This window comes from Gallus gallus, chromosome 2 (genome assembly GCF_016699485.2).
Source record: "Gallus gallus isolate bGalGal1 chromosome 2, bGalGal1.mat.broiler.GRCg7b, whole genome shotgun sequence".
NCBI lineage: Eukaryota > Metazoa > Chordata > Aves > Galliformes > Phasianidae > Gallus > Gallus gallus.
Window position 1 is genome coordinate 127,920,699 of NC_052533.1, and position 22,989 is coordinate 127,943,687.

The 22,989-nt window shown below is 38.4% G+C and overlaps 1 protein-coding gene across 6 annotated transcripts in view; it reads right to left on the reverse strand.

The window, feature by feature from the left end:
* RGS22 (regulator of G-protein signaling 22) overlaps positions 1–22,989 on the reverse strand; it is a 66,517-nt gene that overhangs the window by 31,522 nt on the left and 12,006 nt on the right. For all 6 annotated transcript variants that reach the window (XM_040695923.2, XM_040695921.2, XM_040695922.2 and 3 more), the window contains 10 exons: positions 18,998–19,083; positions 16,912–17,077; positions 16,399–16,570; positions 14,353–15,034; positions 13,665–13,826; positions 12,604–12,784; positions 10,934–11,073; positions 10,306–10,411; positions 7,865–7,990; positions 6,193–6,294 (listed from right to left, as the gene is read on the reverse strand). In XM_040695923.2, coding sequence (XP_040551857.1) covers positions 6,193–6,294; positions 7,865–7,990; positions 10,306–10,411; positions 10,934–11,073; positions 12,604–12,784; positions 13,665–13,826; positions 14,353–15,034; positions 16,399–16,570; positions 16,912–17,077; positions 18,998–19,083 — 1,923 coding nt within the window. The remainder of the gene's footprint in view (positions 1–6,192; positions 6,295–7,864; positions 7,991–10,305; positions 10,412–10,933; positions 11,074–12,603; positions 12,785–13,664; positions 13,827–14,352; positions 15,035–16,398; positions 16,571–16,911; positions 17,078–18,997; positions 19,084–22,989) is intronic.

Genomic DNA, 22,989 nt, shown 5'->3' on the forward strand with positions numbered 1-22,989 from the left:
GTTCCTCTTGCACATTTCTTTGGCATTCCTGTGACTCCTTTGTGATACAGGATCTGTATCAGGGGATACCAATGCTGAACTGGTGCCTAAATCATTACCAAAGTAAGGATTATAACAGGTGCTTTTAAAACAGGTGTTTTTATGAAACACAGAATTTGCCATTCAATATCTAAAAGCAGAGAAAAGTTAAACCTGGAAAACATTTCCTTTTCCCTGACTACACCTTCTTGAAGCACAGGGCCATTTTTTTCTCCCAAAGGCTGCTTCTATCAAATAGATGAGTAAATCACATTTTTCTTTCCTTTTAAATGTTTCATAAATTGCTTTGAAAGCCAGACAAAAACATTTTCTTGCAGTAATACCTTGAAAGAATATATTCCAGCATATCTTTCTAAAGCATCATGACTCTGACTCCGGGTAGGAGACCAAATATAAAAGAGATACTTCCATAATAAAATTCATACAGTTTTTTTTTTTTTTTTTTTCTCCACGTTGTCAAAATCTAATGAATTTTTAAACATGTGGTTGGTGGATCAGATGAGTAGCATAAGTCAGAATTGCACTGAGGAGTCCATTCCCAGTATTCATTATTACACAATTTTGACAATGAAGAATCCAGGAAATCATTTTTCCTTATGCTGCTAAATCCAACTAAATCCAAAGTAAAAAGAAGAAAACAGTACATCTATTCTGCTTTCAAGAAGAAATAAAAAACTGTTTTGTTTAGATTTTTAGCACAGTGACTGAATATTTGAGTACATTAAATAATGACTTGTGTTTTTACATCAACTTTTGATTTATTAGACTCCTTCATTTAAACAAAAGCAGTATCCTCAAGCTACATCTCCGTCATTTTCTACCTTAACAATTTGAAACATACCCTCTAGCCTCTCATGGTACCAGGCCATTGAGGAATACTGAGATACAATGGCTGACATACTCCAATTAGAACTTGTTATGATAGTATATTTGCTGTCTCTGCAGGATTCTACCCTCTTTCTTTGTTGATGTAATCACTAAAACCAAAGTTATTATGGACCACTTCATCAGTGCAATAGAGGCTTGCAGGTGTGAGGGTAAGGCCCAAGAACTAAGACATTGCCAAGTATAGAATTAGCTGAACAGTAAGACCACATTTATCCTAGTTTATGCCCTACTCAGCAAATCTCAAAATTAATTGAAATGTCACAGGCGCAATATGAATTAGATTCATAGTGATTTCAAACCTTGGAAGTCATTCTGGAGAACCCTAAAACATTTCAGTTACATCATGTCCTAGTCTGTTCTAAAACGTTTAACACATAAAACAGACAAATTAAAAAGGAACAGTCCAATGATATAAAAATGTGATATCTTTAGAAATAGACTTTTTAAAGAAAGTCATTGGGGCTTCACTGGTCCACCTGTCATGACTTCATTGGTCCACACAAGGGACCTCTAAATTGGTGAAAGGAGCTGAAATAGGTCCTTAACACTTTAGCACACATTTAACCTCGTTCCTAAAATGGTTAGTCATTCTTAGTAAAGTATCACAGATTACCAAAAAAAAAAAAAAAAATACAGCTTAATGGATGGAGCTCTTCTTTCCCACATGATTTTGTATGAAATGGCTTAACTTAAATATATTTGTTATTATTCTTTAGAACTGACCGAAAAATATCAGCCTAAAAGGTAAGAAATTCTCCAAAGTTACAAAGATGATAAGGGACCTGGAGCACCTCCTTTATGAGGAAAAACTGAGTGCCCTGAGGCTGGAGAGGGGAAGGCAGAGACAAGATCCCATCAGTGCTTATAAATATCTAAAGTGCAACAGTCAAGTGGATGAGGCCAAACTCCTTTTAGTGGTGCCCAGCAACAGGACAAAGGGCAGTGTATCAAATGAACAAGATGTACAAAAACACAGCTAGATCCATACAAACATGAGAAACAGTTTTATGTTGAGAATGACTGAGTACTGGAACAGGCTGCCCAAAGAGGCTGTGGAGTCCCCTTCTCTGGAGATACTCAAAACCAATCTGGATGCTTTCCTGTGCAACCTATTCTAGGGGACCTGCTGTAGCACAGGGTTGGACTGGATGATCTCGAGAAGTCCTTTCCAACTCCTACCATTCTGTGATTCTGTGATTCTGTAAAGAGGCTTTGAGCAAAAGGATTTGATAATCTGCTCACGTAAACACTGTTGCAATATTTTGCCCTATTAGGGACCGCTTTTGCTGTCTGCTTTACCTGCAGAATGGCCCTCTAGCCCTGTTTAATTTCATATGCAAAACTAGAGCATAATCGAGAGACTTTTTTTTCCCATAAACAACTGTTAAGGGTGATATTACATGTAAAAGAGAAATGTAGAGGAGGTTAATCCAGCTGTAGCTCTTCTCTGAACTTGAAGAACCAGATCCCCAGTTATCCAGGATGGCTTCTTCCCTTTTCAAAATCGCAGATTTACACTGCCTGATGATTTGGTGTGATGACATCTATTTGTCTTTGTGTAGGAATCCATTGCTATGGGATTTGACCCAGCAAGTGAAAACATAGCATCACAAAGTGACTAAGTGACTGCATGCACTTGCAGATGAATGTAGAATCAAGAGGAATCTTTCACCCTATGCCCCTTGCTGAAGTGCCAGGCCCATCTGTAGATCTGCACTGATTTCAATGCAAGGACTACAGGGAGACCAGCTGCTAAGAGTTTTAGACATGTCAGAAAGAGTAAAAACTTCTGTGTTCAGAGTCTTCAACACTGAGCAATGATATCAGCAAGACAAAACAGGGGGAAAAAGCACTGTATCCTTTTATAATTAATATTCGTAGCCTTTTTTGATTCATACATCATGGAGATTTTTTTATTTTCTCAGTCACAGTGCAACAGTGGAACTGTTTTTGGCCAATGTTCTAAAAGAGTCAACAGAAAAAAAAAATTATGTGAACTTAAAGATTATAAATTTCATAGAAAAATCTTAGGTACGTGAAATCAAGTGCACATTATGCTTTGTTTACTCAATGTTTTGTTTCTTCTGTAAAACAAAAGGAATTTTCCTACCTGCCAGCTCTACATTTTCCTTTGAGTGTTTTAGAAGAAGTGATAGATCTAACCCAAAACCCTGATCTGGAAATTTGATCCAAGTTTTGCATCTCGACATTACTCATGATGGCACAAATCTGAAGATATGAAACGCTTAGGAAATTCAAATTAAGATTTTGGCATCATTTATTAATTTCCAAATTATGGAATGTTCAGGCTTTGGGTTTTGGTGTGAATTCACTCCAGATGAGAAGGCTTTGGTAGGCAATCTCAAAATGACTAGAGTGAAGCAAAAAACATGAAAAAGATTTAAGTCCAAGTGCTTCATATTGCTGCCCAAAGGTGTGGATATTTCTCTGATCTAAATGAGGGGCTTGTGCAGCTGTTTGACAGAATCACATGAAGGGAAATATACAATGCACTGACTGGTCTTAAATGGAATGGTTAAGCTGCCTGAACCCCCGTCATCACTTCCCACCAACATAAATCTGTTTCTGAGGCTAAAACTTCACAGTAATGAAAACTCCCTTTATCTAAATTCATTCTAGTGCTAAAATATTGTATTTCCCATAACAATATTAAAGTTTCTATCTCTAAGTTACTATTTTTTTCAAAAACTACAACATCTGTTTCTTTATTGTTTTTCTTTCCCAATTTATTTTACACTCTTATGTGCATTTTTATAGTGAATAACCACATACTTTCCTAGATTATTACTGATACCCATCATTCTTATGCATCACGTTTCATCCTCACTGTAGGTTTTTTTTCCCCCTGAATGAATGAATATACACTCTGGAATGTGTTTCCTTACTCTATCATAAAGCTGAGATAAAAATACCTAACAAATGAAACAATGAGTAGCAGACACACAGTAATACAGGTTTGCTCTTGTTCCTAACAGGAAGCAGGCATAACACAAACAGAATACTCCGCATGTCTCTTTCTGTAATAAATAGTAAAATATATATGATGATGTGTTCATAGAATTTGATTCACATTCTCTTAGGAGTATTTGGAATGACTATCTTATTGTGCCAAAGGTGAGCACAGAATTTGGGAAAGCATCTTTTCCATAAGCAGATCCTGTAGATTGGATGCAGCTTGACTCTTAGTAGTGTTCCAATGAAAACAAGAATCATTTTTGTGCAGCCTTAAAAGGCAAGCTTGAGAATGATACCAAATGTTGCAGCACATGTGTTGATTTGTTATGTTACATTTCAGCTGTTAGTTATGCTAATGGAACAGTTTCGCATATTTCGTTTTCATGTATTTACTTTAATGGCTATGTGCATGTAGTTCTCTGCAATTGCCTAGTAACACAGATTGCACGATGTTCTGCTGTCACCACCAGGCCAGCACTGGAAATAAGATAAGAAAAAGAAAAAAGGCCTGGGCCTTAATTTTTCAGCCATACAACCTTTGCAAAAAGAGTGGAAGAGAGTGCAAAATTAAAACTTATTAAAAACAGAGTTAAAAAACATTATAAGCTGTAACCTAAGATTTTTCCTACAAAAACAAACAAAGAAAGAAACAAAACAAACAAACAAACAAACAAAAACAGGACAATCAAGATTCAGCAGGTAAAAATATACTTAAAAGAAGAAGAGGAAGAGGAAGAAGAACTGGAAGATATTTCTCATGCATTTAGCAGAGCGTGACTGCTATGCACTTAACTCTCAGATTATGAAAACTAATGGTGCCCACAAATTCCGCAGTAAATTTGGGGCACTATAACTTTTCCTAATGGAAAATGGGATTCATCCAGTCTCCCACATCCTGACATTTCCCACAGTAACATTCCCTATCAGGTTTCCCAAAAGATCATCTAGTTAAGTATGCAGCAAGCAGAGACTCAGTCATGAAGATGTATAAGGACAGGGACAATATGACTGTGCTGTCCAATGTGCTTGTCCGCCTTCTTTGGTGACAGTTCTGGAGAAGGACTCTAGGAAAGACAGAGAGTTTACATTCCTGTTGTGAATGAGGTCCCCCGCCATAGGCTTGGGCCATCTGGATGGTCTGCCTTAAGGACGCCATTAGTTGCGCTTAGCTTCAAGCTATACTAGAGCGGAAAAGAATAAACAAGGTAGCACTTCAGGTTGTCGAGTTTGTTACAGGAAAGAGGGAGTACGAGCCTCAGCCTAGAGTTTCCATCCTAATACTATTCAAGTGAAAATTCGGACAAATATACAAATTTCTGTCATTTCCCCCAGTGAAACTTTGAAGTAGGAAGAGAAGACAAATTCAAGATGCTCAGTAACATAAGCCATACAACGAGATTATTCTCCACTGCTCCCTACAGATATTTATTCCAGTGACATCTGAAGTAGTTTTGCTCTATTACAGCATATACTCAAATATGCAGATAGAATATACTCCTACACAAGGTTTACAGAGGAAAAACAGACTGAAGTTTCACAAAATGATGTTAAAATTTGCTTAGAATCCTTCTAAAAATATCACACTGCTGCAGACTCCTTCTCTGGCAGTATCAGACTATCCTGCAGTCAGTGAGAGCTATCAGCACCTATGGCCCGCAGTGAACTGGTTTATTTTCACTTTATTCCATGACTTAAAGTGCATATTCAATTAAGAATTCTTGTTTACAGGAAACATCCTTTCAGCTGCAGAGTAAATAAGTGTCTAAAGATCAAACTAGGGGTGTGGAAGAAAACTATGTAAAGAGTATAATTACGTCCTGACAGTCAGAAAAGGTAAAACAGGACTGACAATTTGAAGGTCCATTTTCATGACTTAAGGTCATTATAGAAGTCTGGTCTATGAGACTTGCAATTCTAACCCAGACAGGAGATGGAAAGAAAGGTGAAGCACAATTAGATGATTCATAAAAAATGTTATCACAGATGTTAACACTAACCAGGCAGTTTCCAAATACAACGCAGAGTAGCAAAGGGGAGATTAGGTAAACTGAGTAGAATAGATAAAACTGGGAACAGACAACAGAGCCTAGAAATCCAACTATGCGTGTTTAACATTTAAATCAAGTAATCTTGTGGAAGCAAGCCAGAGAGCCTCTTTTACTGTCTACAACCCAGATATACTTTGGTGTGAGTTGTCAAGATTTGGAAACATTTCTATTTTCTATCTTTTCCAATCTTTACACTGAACAAGTGTATTTGTGAAGGAAAAACACATTATTTACAGCTTACTTGAGCTTGCCTGCATATTTTAAGGGGATGAAGAGTTTCTTGGTAGAAAAGCTGATGATAAGCCTGTAGGTCAGACCAAAAGTACGCACTGTTCTTCCACAACTAGGGATGAAAAAAAAAAAAAAAAACTGTAAGTTATTGCTACTCGAATATCAGGCCTTTATAAAAAGGTTGAGTTTCCAATGCAAGTAATTATTTAACTCATAATAAATCAAGCTCAATTTAAGATGGATTTAATCTTCTGTTGCTTGTTGGCAAAAGGACAATCTATTTAATAGCATCATCGCTATGATACTATGTCTTTTATTGTATCCTTTATGCATTTGTTTATGCCATTAAAATTGTTAACATTGTAGTTAACATTTGAAGAGTAACCACATTTCAGTGGCATAAAGCCAGCACTTAAGAAGAAATGCTGATAATGGACATGCAAAATTTGTGCCACAGCTAAATAGCATTTTGTAGCAATAACCAAAACAAGTAAATGTTGTGCACTTGACATATGTTACTGCGACAATCACTGTGTTTTAATTATATGAATTTCTGAGGCAGAGAATCTTGGCCCTGGTTCACAAATTCAAACAAATGTCAAGTTATCTTTCAGCAAAAGGAGTCTAGATATTTTCTGAAGTCCACTCCTTTAATTATATGCTTATGGGGTTTGAATCAGAAAAATACCCTAAAACCCCCATCACCGGACAATAATTAATCTGTGGCAGAGAACTGTTCCACAGACTGTAGCCCATCAAACATGGCACATGAATGAAATAGGTTCCACAGTTGTGTATCTTAAGGAAATAATTTTCAAATGAGTCCGCCACCTGCAAATGCTAGGGAGAACGTGGGTGGGTGCCTATCTCCCACAAAAAATAAGCTATTTTTATCTAGATTTCTACCTATACACCTTCAACATTTTTGGCTTAAGGCATACAGCTGAGGAAACGTTGGCTCTTCCTGTCTCCTAGCCAAAGGCATTTCTAGCTACTGCTGCTGGGTTCTGGGTCATGACAGTGGTGAAACAGATGTCCATCTTAGCTGTGTTCAAGTCTTCCCTAAACATTCAGTGTTTCTCAAAAGCCACTAAGCACTGACTCAAATCGATCAATTGTTCTGACCAACTGTTCTAACCAATCCTCAATTTACATCCAGCAATGAGTGATGACTGCAGGCAAGAAATAGTGTTGCGCTTCTCAGAAATTCAAGAAGCTTCATGGAAGTAGAAGAACGTTTTTTAAACATTGAAGATTTTGGACATTACTAACTCAACAAGCAAGGAAGCAGATTATCATGACTAATAGAACAGTGGATTTTCCATCTTAATAAAAAATGTTTTTGTGGGTTAAGACCTCGTTTTTTCTGCCAAGTTAAAGGCTAGTTTTAAAAATGATTAGTCTTTTTTTTTTTTTTTTTTTTTTTAATCCCTGATGGTACATTCAGATTTCCAATAGGTTTGAGACAGTTGGGATCTGACAGCTTGGTTAAGACCTGTCATTAGTTTGAATATACACATGAACAGTTTATTGTTGTTGAGGGATTGTAGTCTCACAAGTAATAATTCATCCAGTCATCAATCTTTCGTTCTCTATTTTTTTTTTCAGTCTGGCTGCCCTTTGTAACTTGGCATTCAGTCAATTGCAGACTAAATTATCGCAGGGTAGGAAAATGCTCGTACCTTATTCCCTGACTTCTCACAGAAGTGTGTGAAGTAGTAACCTGCTCTGTTCTCCAGATAAAGAGACTGCAGCATGTTTTCCATTCTTGATCCCCTTAAGATAACACTGCCAGCAGCACTTTTCCCCTGCACAAAAAAGTATATAGTTATACAACAAGAAATAACAGACTTTCATTATTTCAGATGTCAGTACATTGCAATGGAGGGCTGTGCAGCGTGCTCAATTAGTACTTTCATCCCAAGAAATCAGACTCCATTTTCTATTATATATGCAATATGTCATAGCTCTCCATATATTTTTCCCCAAAAATATTTATGTCTCGTGGAATAAACACGATTACTTAATGTGGGCTGAGTAGCAAAATGATCATTATATCCTTTAGATAGTTCCCTGAAACAGGAGAAGAAACTAGACCATAATTCTGTTATGACCTATTTAGCACCAAATTCAGGGAATTCCAGTAATACGAAGCCATAACAGTTAGGTGTCAAAAGCTTGTCTCAGTTCAGGCAATTGTGTTTTGTACTAGTAGAAGTTGACAAGTGATATTTCAGATCCAGCCTCATAATGGTTAACTATGATGGAATGAAACATTCATCTGTTGGAGTTATGCCACTGACATCATGAACAAAACTATCAAAATTTTAGGGGACAGGAAATCCATTCCCTTTACTACAGATAGCTGCAAGAGCATCTGAATGCATCCATTTTCCCAAGGCTCACAGAGAATCCAGAGGAGGTTACAAACTAGTACATCAGATTCTGTTGCTTGTAAAAGAAACTATGGCTGGCCCGACAATTCTGATAGAAAACATGGGAGTAGGTGAGTGGGGTGATTGACAGCCATCTTCTTTCCAAGCAGTAACAGGGATGGAGAAGGGTGGGAGGAAGCAAGGCTTCAGAAGCAGAGCAGGAAGATCCTACTCCCCATCAGGAATTTAAATGGTGAATCCCCGCATTTCTTTTTACACTGTATTTGTAGTAGCAAATGTTGGGATCCTGACTGTAGGCTCCAGTCTAGACCTGCAGGTGCAAATTGTTAATATTTTACTTCCTTCAGCCAGAGAGAAACTGTGTGTAACAAAGGTGTATGACATCTAATAGCTCATGGTGTGAAAAAATATTTCTTGAATATAAGTTTATAACTGTAAATAGAATCATGGAATCACCAAGGTTGGAAAAGACCCACAGGATCATGCAGTCCAACCATCCACCCATCACCCATCAATAGTTCTCATTAAACTATGTCCCTCAACACAACATCCAAATGTTCTTTGAACACCTCCAGGGTCGGTGACTCCACCATCTCCTCGGGCAGCCCATTGCAGTGCCTGATCACCCTTTTAGAGAAGTAGTATTTCCTAACATCCAGCCTGAACCTTCCCTGGCACAGCTTGAAGCCATTCCCTCTAGTCCTATCACTAGTCACACGAGAGAAGAGGCCAATCCCCAGCTCACTACCACCTCCCTTCAGGTAGTTATAGAGAGCAATAAGGTCTCCCCTGAGCCTCCTCTTCTCCAGACTGAACAATCCCAGCTCCTTCAGCCACTCCTCATAAGGCCTGTGCTCCAGACCCCTTACCAGCTTTGTTCCCCTTCTAATGACCCTAACAAGATTGTTTTTCTGTCACAATTAACAGTGAAGTAAAAAAGATTGCAGTGAAGTAATAAAGCAAAGTACGATTTTGATGGGAAAAACAAACAATTGTGTCCAACTTATTGACAAACTACATGCATTTATAAACACGCCCAGATTTCATAATAGACCTTTTTTTGGTTTTGAGGCTGTGGATATCAGTACCTCTGTGAAAAAGCAAGCTGTTTTGAGAACATATCACAAACATTAAAGTTTTGGATAAGTTTTAAATTGCCAAATCTGGACATCACAAGTGCTCAATTTGCAATTTAACAGTGATTAAGAAAAGGTTCTTCTGTGCAAACTGTCCTTCATGAGGCTTGCTGGATTGGGGGCTTGCTTAGCAAAAATTCAAAAGACAAGAGAATAAAGCACACAAGCAATAAGTAGGAATTTTACAACAGAAATATTTTCCTCTTATGAATTTTAGTAGTTTAATAACTTCCTTGGGCAGATTCAGTTCTCAAGTACATTGTAAGTCTGGTATACTTTCCTAGGCAATGATTCCGCTGAAACATTTATCCAGTGAATTTTCCATAGTAGCCTACTGAACACATGGTCACCGTGGAAAAGATCAACACTTTCTAGTGAAAATAAACTGCTCTATGTGCCATGATCTCCTATCAACTATGTGACAGATGCCACACACAAAACACTAACATTCTAATTACACCTCTGCAAAAGGCATTGACATTCACATAATCAAACTAATTTCCCCCCAGCACTGCCTACTTCCCCTTTAATACTACAGAATAAAATATTTAATCCATAATTCAAGACAACTAAAATTTAAGTACTACTTACTGGGAGCAACTCAGCATAGGTGTACCTTCTCTGAGCCAAGTCTTTCATTTCTGTAGTTTCATCCAAAGCTAAGCAATGGATCATGTCCCTGCTCACTGACTCTGGCCTGAACCCATGAGCAAAGAAAAAAATCAGTATTTATTTACCAAAAAACTAGGAATTTATATGAATTAAACAACTAAGAAGGGACATCAGACAGGTAGAACAACATAGAAAATAGCAGAGAAAAAGTAAATGAGTTACAATTTATAATGAATGTAAAGTATGTAGAGGAGCACCTTTTGTATATAACCCTGTGGAAATCACTAACACTGCATCTTTGAGGCTAAGTGTTTGAGGTGTGCTAAAAGAATATAAACATATGTAGAGAGAATATCAGTGCTTACACAGGAGAGAATAAAAAAACTCATATTTAGAACAGTTAAACCTTTTATGTCGTGGAATGAACAAAAAAAACAATCAACTAGGAAGAAAATTTCCATGCAAGCAATCTATACCATAACTATGCATCATTAAGCAGATGATTATATTAAATGCATTTCATTACAACTGTAGAATCTAACAGCCTTTGATAAATGTTTCATGTACACTGATGTCGAGAAAGACATACAAAGACTTTTGTGCTTACCAATTTCTACTGCTAAGAAAGTCATCCCTTAGGGGGCTTTGTCTTGATGACAATGCAGATGATAATCTTGATGAACACTTCAAATTGAAATCCAATGTGTCTGGTTTCAATAAAGTTGTTGGTGTGCTAGTCTTACTTTTCTGAAAGACATAGAAGAAAATAGGGCAATTTGGGTTGTTTTTTCACCCTGGAGTTTTCTTAACGTGTTCTCATTAACTACTTAAAAACAGTAAAGGTTTTTCAGTGTCATTGTTCCTTATCAATCACAATATGTAAATCTGGAATTTGCAAAATAATCTTCTGAATATCTTCCAAGATTTTTCAGCACGCCCTTATGACTACTATAGCTTAGAAATTACAGTTTTCACAAGCAGAAATGTTACATACACTTTGCATGGAATCACAGAAGATGTCAGTTGAAAAGTACGCCTAGTGAATCTTCGCAAACATAGATATAATCTCAGAACAAGAGAGAAAGGGGGCATCCTGCCACGCTGTCACCAATTCATTATGAACAAAATCATTCTATGACTTTTTGGAGATGCCAGTTGCATTCAGAGTGCCCTCAGAAATTCAGCCTGAGTTGCTGCTCTTTCTAAGCTTTTACAAACACAATAGAGGTGGAAGATTCAGAAGTCCATATTTCCCACAGAAAAAAAAAAAGAAAAAAAAAACAGCAAGAAATGGTTCGTCAGCTGATTTTGTGATTCATGGGTTCCAGGTCATAGTTTTCTTCACATGCTGAAGTCAATAGGGGCTAGAAAACCCACAGAGTTAGGAACTTGTCTCCATGACCTACCGCTAGTCCTCAGCCATTAGCACACTTTGTGAAGCCAGAACTTGTCTCTGCAAGAAGCAGCTGCTTTTGGCCCACTCCTGTTGTGCTCAACAGGATCTCGGTCCTGAGCCCAACCATTTCTGAGCAAGAAATCTGTCCCACTGTTTTTCCTCCTCTGTCTCCATGATTTAGCTTTTGAAAACACACATTATAATTGTAATCTAAAACTATCCACTTTAAAGTAACAGAGGTTTGTTTAAACAAATCTGTGTCATAGACCATAGAGTTCTTAGTGGAGCCACAGTCTAGATTCACATTCTCCAAGTAAATTCTGACCTGAGACTTAACACAGCGTTACTGAAAACCTGCAGGCCAATGCAATCACCTCTCAGATTATGCCTTTCAAGAAAGAGCAGAGTCAAAACTGAACTGGCCACCTGCACGTGTAGCCACTGATTGAAGGACTGTGGTGATAGGAACTGGGCAAAACTCTGCTCTTTTTACAGATGTGAAGGTAGATCTTGGGAAACTGCAGTGAAGTTGTAGGAGTTACTCTGAATTAAGATAAGTCTACTTGAAGGACAGAATCTGGGCTGAGAGATCCTTAAACTTGCAAGTCTGAGAATGTCAAGATGAAACATATTCAAAAGACTTTATGAAATAACCAGGATAACTGAGAAGATAATATGGCTCAATTTACAGTGATCTGATGCATAAAATACAGTAAAATGATACTGCAATTTTTAATATAATCATCTGCAGGAAACAAGCTTGCTAAATCTTGACTTCCTAACAAGCAAGTATGATATTTTTTGTCATGTTCAGTTCAAGCAGTTTTATAACTATTTTTGATGAGACGAGGCTTTGGTCTCAATGTCGTGACACTACCCACCTGAGGAAGGGAAGGTGGTATCCTAGGCATACAAGACTTAGTTGTCAAAGGCAGCAATGATACCATTTGTGGAAAAGGATCAGTGTCCATCCTTGGTCTCTCTTGGCATGTATGCCAGTACTTCAGCTTTGCACTGGCAGTTTCTATCGCTGTTGAATGAGTGACACAAAATCTGGGACCCCTAAAAAAGAAGAATATATGAATAAATGAAATACTGAGATATTTGGCTTAATGGTGTTTATCAAGATACAGTCCTATAAGTACATAGAATTAAAAAACAAAGGTATTTTTAGACATCGCATTCCTCCAAATCTAAAAACAAGTTACACCTAAATAAATCTGCAAATACTTCACCATTTCAAAGTTACCTTTATATAGGTCTGTGTTAGAATGTGCCACATTCATCCTACATCAAAGAATAAGAGAATTTTAGGTCACAGGACAGAGAGCACAACTCCCATGAGGCTCCACAGGAAAGTACACTACTGCAGTTATTTGTTTCTGCCTGTAATTTGTTGGTACCTCTTGGGGAGGAGAGAAGACCTTCAAACATTTAGCTAATGCTTTCAAAGCAGGCTAGAATTTGTATCCTTGCTTAAGCTGTCAGTATGTAGAGGCATTTTGTATAACAGACATTAAACAGTAAAGTCTCAAGGTCAAATTCCACATAGATGTATACACAGAGCATCCTCAGAAACTTGAGAAAGTCGTTTTGGGGAGTAGGTTAGGGCAGAATTAACCTTCTCTGCCTAGGGAGATTTCCCTACCCTGCAGCAAAACGTTTATTAGAATGGCATCCAAGGTAGCTATACAAAAAGTAGCTCAGATGCTCTGGCAGTAATATAACAAGGGTTCAGTAAAGCAGATCAACCTGTCTTCTGGGCAGACTACAGTTTAGTTTAATCTCAACTAAAACTGAGACCACATCTGCTATTATTTATGTGGCATTACTTCTCATAATTGCAATAGGAGAAATGAGATGAAATAAAAATAGAGGACTTATAAGAGAAAGGAAAATTTGTTAAAAAGTAGAATCTTAGTTCATGTTCTTTTTTCCATACCAGTAAAGAAGAAGAGGTTTCACTACTTCAGGCTGAATCCGTCTTAAATGCCTGGTATTCCACTGCTCTCCATGTAGTAAATCAAGTCTGAGTAACACTTCAGAAGTGAGGAAATAGTCTCCACTGCTCAGTAGATAGAGTTTTTTCATTTTATCAAGTTGCCTTGAGTCAACAAAAATAGTCACATAAGCATGTATCAGATACTATATAGAACTAAGTACAGCTCATTCTACTGGCTAAACTGCTGTAATGCAATGTCTCTAATTGGAAGTGTCAGAAGCCAAAACAATGTTTCCACAAATTAGAGACAGGCTGTGTGTAACAAAAAACGTACAGTGTCTTAGAATAGACAATCTGAATCTAGTAGTTTTTCACTGAAGTAGTTTGTCATGTAGAATGCCCCACTTGGGATTTTAATTTCTTCTATTTTCTTTCTATTTATTGTTTACTGTTCCTCAAATTTCTTTCTAACAAAGACTTAACACTAAGGTGATTCTGACGTATGTTATCTTGATCAGCTTCAGAAGAGTCATCCCTGACGTACCTGACAGGATACTCATGATTAATTGTGTTTATTCTATTCAAACACTGCCATTATTTATTCTGAAATCGCAAAACTTCCACTGATCAGTGTTATAAGTAAAAAAAACAATAAGTGCTAAGTAATGAGAATTATTTATTCTCATACCTTTGCTGCCTTGCAGTGTCCTTCAGAACCTTTAGTCTTTCAATATCCATCCAGAGCCACCAATACCTCTCACCAAGTGTTCCTTTAATGAATTTCTTGAATCTTTCAAATTCATTTCTGTTGCCAGTGTCATAAGTTCTGTGGTTAATACACCAAGCAGCCCTACTGTCTGCCCCATTGCTTTCAGAGCTTGATCTTAAGCTCACTTCTTCAGCATCTTGTTCCCTTATATCTCCCCTGGAGTCCAAGACAGTAGATGGAGAGGACCTTTGGGATAAGAGTGGCTCTTCAGTACCACAGGCAAATTCATTATTTGATAACTCATGTACAGACATTTTAGGCTGGTTAGGGAAATCCACATCACTCTCAGTCTCATCGGGTGGCTGTTGCGTGACTTCTGAAATTGATTCCTTTGTTACAAATTGAGTATATGATGGTATTAATTCCTCCAGTAGATGAAGAGTCGCATTTTCCTGTCCTGTTCCTTCTTTTGCTGTACCCTCCAAATTCTGGTCTGGACAAATGCTTAGCTGCGTGTAGGAAGGAGGCTCAGCAATGGCCATAGAAGAACCCTCCTCAGACCCTCTTGATCTCTCCCTACAAATGCCGTCTTCTGTGAACAATGTCCTTGAAGAGGAAAGGAATCTGTAGTGGTCATATTCCTTAGATAGGGAGCCTGCTTCTGCATTAAATCAGAAAATATTATTGAACACCCTTTTGGAACAGGACTGTCATTTTGTACATTTTCCGAAGCAACATATTTGTGGTGTTGTGCTGCAGTACAGGTAACAAGCAGAGGTGCTTTTGCTATTGCTGTCTGGCTAGAAACTCAACCCAATGACTCACAAACTCATTTCTCTGTTGAAGTCCAGCGGAACAGCAGAACTCAGAACAACTCCCTCTGGAGCCAGCTATCTTGGTTACTCAGCTGGATATCCAAGCTCCCCAACACTTATTAAACCACCTTGTTGTGCTGCAAGCCCTGGTTTCTTTTCTAAGTATTTGCTCATGGTATGATGAAAGTCACCATCTGTAGCAGGATTTTTTTCTCTTTAGGCGTGAGGAAGCTAGGAAGTTAGAACTCTTAGTCTGCTTATATTGATTCTATGATTCTATGACTCCTGAACTGACCTTGGCTAGTTGGGTAAAGTCTTGACACGTACAGGGGGATTACAAAGCATATTATATCAAGGACTTTGGAAATGTTTAAGAGACCTGCAGTCCAGTCTGCCACTCAAACATGGCTTCTTTCTATTTGAGATGCCTCACAACTAGAAAGTTCAGTGACCAGCCCTGTTTGTTTGTTTATGTCAACACCACCTTACTCCTTTTTGTGCCCTTGTTATTAATCATGCCCTGCCATTCCAGACTGCTGAGACAAAAGACCTTTCAGCTTTGACTTGCTCAGGTACCTTTTCTAATTCTGAAAATCTCTAAACAAATCAAGTACTTCTGGAGTAAGTCAGTAGAGGTGACCTTGAATACATGTATTGTTTAACTAGGCTACTGCTGCTATCCCTGTGTAGGTCAGATCTTTAAAACGGAGCAGAATAACTACAAATATTTTGAACATTGACAGAATCAGAGTGACCAAAAGACATAATTCATCTGTGGCCTTACAATATCTACATATCAATCCAACACTTAAACTACAGGAAAAGTTTGATCTTCTTTCTTTTCCTAAAGCTAAGATTTAGGTCTTCATAATCTATTCTGTCACTAGGGCAAACACATGGGTAGATTCGGTCACATGGTCAATGAGGAGGATACTAAAAGCTCTGAGTACATGTATCACATGAGACTGATAGAGAAGGGCTTTAAAATAATCTCAATAAATAAATAAATAAATAAAAGTGTAAGAAAAAATTACAAAATTATTTGGCTGTGGTAAGAAACAAATCCAGTTTTTCCCCATCTGAAGCTTGTGATATAAAGTGATATTTAGAAAGTAGTAAGTGGAAGCTGCAGCAATTCATTAGAATTCCTTATATATCCATCTAGTCAGACTTATGTTATAAATACTATCTCTGAGCCACTGTTACTTACCTAGAAGGCTAGCTTCTTCACTCAATGAACCTTCTCTTTCAGGCGGACCAGGCAAATGCTGAATATCTTGAATTTGAATAGAAGCTACGGGACGCAGAAATGAATCCGTAGTTTTCATGGACTCGCCTCCTTTTGCTAATGTAAACCAATCCATTGTTTGAGAAACTGTAGCCTACAAAAAGATATTTAATAGAATAATTCTTTTTGTGTGTGTGTGTTTGTTTCTGAGAGCAGAGCGCTTATTGTCTGCAATCATTTTTGTTGTCTATTCATATACATTTCTCTAACAATAGTTCCCAGAGAAAATAGCTGTATGACAGTAGCTGAACACATGACATAGCAGTGCTTCTGTTTAAGCTGTGTTACGACACATCAACCTTCTATTGTACAAAGAGCTTTAAAAAGAAGGGGTAGCCAGAGAACCAGCTGTCTGCTTAGGGTGGGATTTCAGTTACAGCAATTTATTCCAATTAAATCTAGCTCATTGTTGCACCCACTAAACATATACTTTACCTGGCCAAGTGATACATAGAACCTCTTCATAGTGAGTGAAGTGTCATCCTCCTCAGGGGAGGGAGTACTCGCATCTTCCTTCCTTATCCAGGGGTAGTAGGTGCTATCTATAATGAAATTAATGCCAGTCTGGCTCCATTCCACCTGTGATATCAATTTAGCTAGCCTGAAAATAATAATAATAATAATAAGAAGAAAATAGTTAATCTTAGCTTTTAGTCAGAGATACAATTGATTTTTTCCCTAGAATAGACAATAACAAACACAGTCATTCTGAAAATAAATTGCCACTGTGAACTTCATGCTCTACTTTGTTATTTCACCCCGTGTCTGCTGTCACATACGTAAACACCAGCACAGCCGTACCATAGTTCACCAGCTTTAGAGTTGGTGGTCTGTTTTACATTATAAATCTTTACCAGTAAAACTGATTTCTGCCAGGATGATCTTGCACATATCAGTACAGTCCAAATCCTGCCACGGAACACTTGAACATATTGTTTGCTAAGACAGAACCATTTTCCCAGATTGCAGAAGCCCTGTGGCCATAACAGACACTACATTTCCTGCTCCTGACCAAGTATTCTTCCAGCTGCAATGCCCACAGTGCTCACACTAATTAAAAGAATTTCATTCTAGAGTTGGCATACTTTGTGGTGGTTTCACACTGATGTGCAGATATTCTGCACCACACCATTCTCTCACTACCCTTCCTTAAAAGAACAGGAGGCGAAAATAGGATGACCAAAGACTCACTGACATGAGGACAGGGAAATCACTCACCATTTACCATCACTAGAAAATCAGATTCAGATTAATATAATTTATCAATAGCAAACTAGAGCAGTGAAAACTAAACGCAAACTAAAATCACCTTCTCCCCCACCCACACTCTTCTACCTTCTCACCCCCAATGAGAATCTTCTGCTCTGCACCTGGAGCACCTCCTGTACTGTCCCAGGTGCCTGCAGGGTTGTCCTCTCACATCTCTCACTCCTCTCTCCCAGTTGCTGTTGTGCAGCAGGTATTTCCTTTCTTAAATCTGAGCTCACAGGGGCACAACCAGCATCCCTCATGGCTGAGCCCTGGCAGCAGCAGGTCCCTTTTGGAGCAGCTGGAGCTGGCTCTGATCTGACAAGGGGCAGTGCTGGGCTCTGCTCACAGAGGCCAATCTTGCTATCAAAACGTTACCACATACACCTCATGGATATATGGTTATCTTCATCTTTAAACATACATTTTTATCACAGTTTATCTTGCTCCTAATTCAGGAAAGCAATTTAAAGCACTGGTATCTGCAGAAATTAGGAACATGTATGTCAAGAGGCTGGAGAGATCTGGAGGGCAAGATGTTATGAGGAGTGCCCAGAGCAGAGGAGCTGAGGGGAGGCCTGATGGCGGCTGCAGCTCCTCACAGGGAGCGGCGGGCAGCGCTGAGCTCTGCTCTGTGTGACAGCGACAGGGCCCGAGGGAATGGCATGGAGCTGCGTCAGGGGAGGGGCGGGTGGGGGTTAGGGACAGGGTTAGGGTAGATGCAGATCCTTCCAAAAAGCAGACCAAACCTCCTGAACATTGGAAAAGAGGCTGAAAAGACATCTGGAAAAATATAGCAAATATATAACAGGAAATCATTCCACTACTCCATGGCATCCCACAGAGAACCTTGCAAAAGGAAGTCTGACAGTGAGCTTCAAGAAAGAAACTAAAGAATTGAAATAAAAAGGACTGCCTGCCTTTTGTAAACAGATCTCACAGATTCATACCATTCACTCACATGTCCTACATACTGATTAGGGAGAAACATATTGGTACCATGATATGTCTGTGGAAGAGAGATTCAGAAAACAGTAAAGACCACTCCTACTCCCTCTGTAGTAACATAATACATAATCTGTGGTCAAGGGAAATTACAGAATGACCAGTAGAAAAAGTCACTGTTTTTAATGCATTCAGGGTAATAAAATGCAAACGTTAAACAGAAAGAAAAGGTGGAACAAAACCGTATTAAATGTTTCTTCAAGATTAGTTAAACAGAAAAGATAAATGTACAAATTTTAAACTGAGACAGCATAAAAGACTGCAGTACCTGTACTCAAAGTAGCAGTCGCTCTCTAGAAATGCTGGAAGTCTTTCCTTCTTAATCCACTGTACTGCTTGTTCTCGATCAAGACACTATTAAAAAAGAAATACCAAAAAGTTGCAGTAGTTGTGACTTTTTTGGTTTGCTTTCCTTGTAAACAATTCTCTCCAATCTTCTCTCCAATCCTTCTAAGGCATTAAGGAGAACTATTATACAATGAACATCACCTTTGCTATCCAGCTTAACCTTAGTGCTAGGACAGCTGAGTTTCTTCAGTTTGTTGCTAACAGGTAATGATGTCTAAATCTATTTCTTCTATAAGAGTGCAACTTTTTAAACAAACCATGGCTTCTTCAAAAATTATATATGTATGAATCATGCTTTTATTATACAATTCCAATGCAAATTAGATGCTCATAAATGGTCCGCAAATAGGAAAATGCTTATTTCTCTGACTTGAACACCATCTATAAGCAGTGACTATTACATTTTCCCTCAATGATTTGAGGAATAAGGAAGCCCTATCTTAAATTATAATCCCAAGATGGGAGAACTCTGGATATCAAAAACAAAATCAAACATTTTTAATGCCTATCAGTTGTGATCTTTCACATTTCTATGTTTTATGTTGGAGTATTGCATAATTCAGCTGGAGATGGCAACGGTTCTAAGTGCAAATAGAATCAGGCCCATAATAGATCTTAGCTCAGGTGGTCCAAGTGTCAATGCCTGGCAAAAGCACACGGATAGGTGCCACCAAAGAGTGGTGTGGAGATGTTAAGCAAGGAGTTACACAGAACCAGCAGATTGAAAAACTTGCCTAAGGGTTTTACACGGAGAGTATGTCCTCTGAGTGTGGGCCACAGCAAACCATTTCTCTTAGAAATTATACTATTCACACTCTTTTTTATATATTATTATTCTTTTTTCTTTTCTCTCCTCTCCTTTCCTCTTCCTTCCACAAAGTGTACTTCATGCACTCTTAGCAGGTGACCTGTTTTATTTTTCTGAAGTGCATTTTTCATTTTAGTGAACATGAAGTCAGTGATTAGGAAAAATGCAACATCTCCTTGTCCACAGAAACAGGTGAATTTTGGACAAGGATGGAAGTATCAATTTTTTTTGCTACTTGCTAGATCAAACAATCAGTTCATGGAGATTACATTTTAAATTTTCTTTCCATGAGCTAATATTTCATTTGGGACTAGGTTTATTTCTCCTTCATATGTATCTGTAGGGGATTAAAAATATAAATTACTCAGAAAGTAGGTGGTTTCATTTAGAGAGAAGAAAATATTTCAAAATATGGAAAGCTTATGTTGGCAGTGGCTCACACAATCTAACTTGTGGAGATGGAGACTAATTACTCCCAACCACACAGAGTATACCTCCTTTTGGTAACTAACAAGCCTTTTGGAAATACAGAAGATTGTCTCTTTATTTTGGCCAATCAATCCGTGTTTAATATTTATGTATTAACTGAGTCATAGCCCAGGTTTTTATCTGAATGATTCATAACATGTTCATGTCTGTACATGGCTGGTACACAAAATTATATACACTATCAGAAGGAAAGAATCTCTATTCTTTTCCCTTCCCAAAAGACAGATGTGACATTTAATCTAATAGGGTTGTTACCTTGGTTAGCTTCCTTACCCAGTCAGCCTTAGGCCATGTTTGGGACCCAATCCAGTAAAGCTTTTAGCACGTGTTAAAGTTTAAGCATGTGTTTAACTTCATTTGATTAAAGTTAAACACATACTTAAGTGCTTTGCTGAACTGGGGTTTCTCTGAAGTAAGGTATGTGGGATGCCAGCCAGTTTCTTTCCATAGTGATGCCTGGGTCTACCCAATTTGCAGGGTTTTTTTCTTCATGTGTTTCACACTCAGTTGATTTCAATCACTGATAAGATGTTTAGCTCCATATCAGTAACTTCCAAGCATGAGGCACACATTCAGAAAGAACTTTTACTTAACTGTAAGTTTGTGACAGTGTGAGATGGAGGTGGAGAGAAAAACAGCACTGATGTATTTCTTAGTTTAGGTGTATTTGAATTCAGTATGCCTGAAGGGTCTACGTAATTTTTCCACTCACAGCTCATTTCCGTCACTATTGTGACAGCGATGGCTGTTCAAGCTGACTTTTCATAGAAAGCAACTGTAAATCTCTTCAGACAATGTGAAGCAACTGAAGATATAAGCAGATAGAGTGAAGGAAACAGCATGGCTCTATGCCTGAAAGATCAAATCCTATTTGATTTGAAGCTAATTACTTGATGCTGATACTGAGATACTTCTTCTAGTTCAGTCATAGTGTGGTACAATGAATGAAGCTGACTTCTTCCATCTTACGTAGTTGCAGTACCAATTTTTGGCCGCTTAGGTCTTGAGATGCCAAAGCTGAATAGGATGAGGGATTTAAGTTGCCTGTTGTACATTTTAAGGCTGGGATAGTTCATTTTCTTCATATTTTCTCATATGATGCTATTTTCAATCTGTGACCAGAGCAGTGTTGAGAGCTGTTGCTAGACAGGTCTTAGTCTGTGCCAAGGCCTTGGATGCTGGAGGTGCACAAGAAGCTGTGAGGGGACACAGCCAAGACAGCTGACCCCATCAGACCAAAAGAGTGTTCCTTTCCATATGACATCATGCTCAGCAATAAAGCTGGACAAAAAAGAGGAGTGAGGGAGAATGTTCAGAGTAATGGTGTTTGTCTCATCAAGCAGCTGCTACATGTGTTGAACCCAGTTTTCCTGCAAATGGCTGAATGTCTGCCCATCAGTTTTCTCTCTTCTACCTTTCCAGTTCTCTCCTCCATTCTGCTAGGGAAAAGTGAGCAAATGGTAGCATGGGCCTTAGCTGCCTACCTATGTTAACCCACAGGAAGGTGACGGACAAGAACATCATCAAAAAGGTGAAGAAAGTGTAAAAGCATGTTATTCTTCAAAATGCCATAGAATCATAGAATCACAAGGTTGGAAAGGACCTACAAGATCATCTAGTCCAACCATCCTTCCATTACCATTACTACCACAAGTTACTAAACCATATCTCATAGCACCTCATCCAGACACCTCTTGAACACTGCCAGGGGTGGCGACTCCCACCACCTCCCTGGGCAGGCCATTCCGGTGCCTGACCACTCTCTGATAGAAAAAGTTCTTCCTTATGTCCAGTCTAAACCACCTCTGGTACAACTTGTGGCCATTTCCTTGGGTCCTGTTTGTTGCCTGGGAGAAGAGGCCAAACCCCTCCTCATCACATCCTCTCTTTAGGAAGTTGTGCTTCCCATCTTTGGAAAATTCCACAGAAAAAGAAGATATCTTTAAATAATAGAGGAGCCCTGTTGCTCCAATCCATGAGAGATTTAAGTAATAGAGAGGACAATGTGATGGCTTTGAACATGTCAGAAAAGGCTGATCAAAGTTGCAATGGTGTGAGGTTATCCCAGAGAGCAGTATTAGCCATTCTTGCACAAGCAGAAAACTTTTCCTCAGTTGATTCCTGAAACCAAATAAGAAATCAAGAATAGCTCTTCTGCTTTTGTGCTCCCAAGCAACATATTCATGAAAATAATGGTTTAACATGGTAGAGATGTCTGTGAGCCTTGTCCTGTCATAGCATTTGTCCAGTTTATATTGCAGATAATTGCAATCTCACTTAACTATCATTTTGTTAAACATCGTTGCCTTTTGACCTCTCTCAACACTGTTTTCTTTTCTGAAAATCATCAAGCTTATACTGGGCAAAGCAGTCTGCTTTAACTCCCTGATTTTCTCTCAGCTTTCCAGCTATGACATAATTTAGAGCAGCCGCCTCTAAAAATGTAGCAAGACCTTAAACTGGCCTTGAATGAAATGAACTGAAGTCGCATCAGTCACACCAATGCAAAGTAAGCAAGAAAGGAATAAACCAAGTATCCCAGAGAAATATATATTTTTTCTCCTCCAAAGCTATTGCTTAAAGGTAAACTCCCACAACTATTTATACTGTCTTGC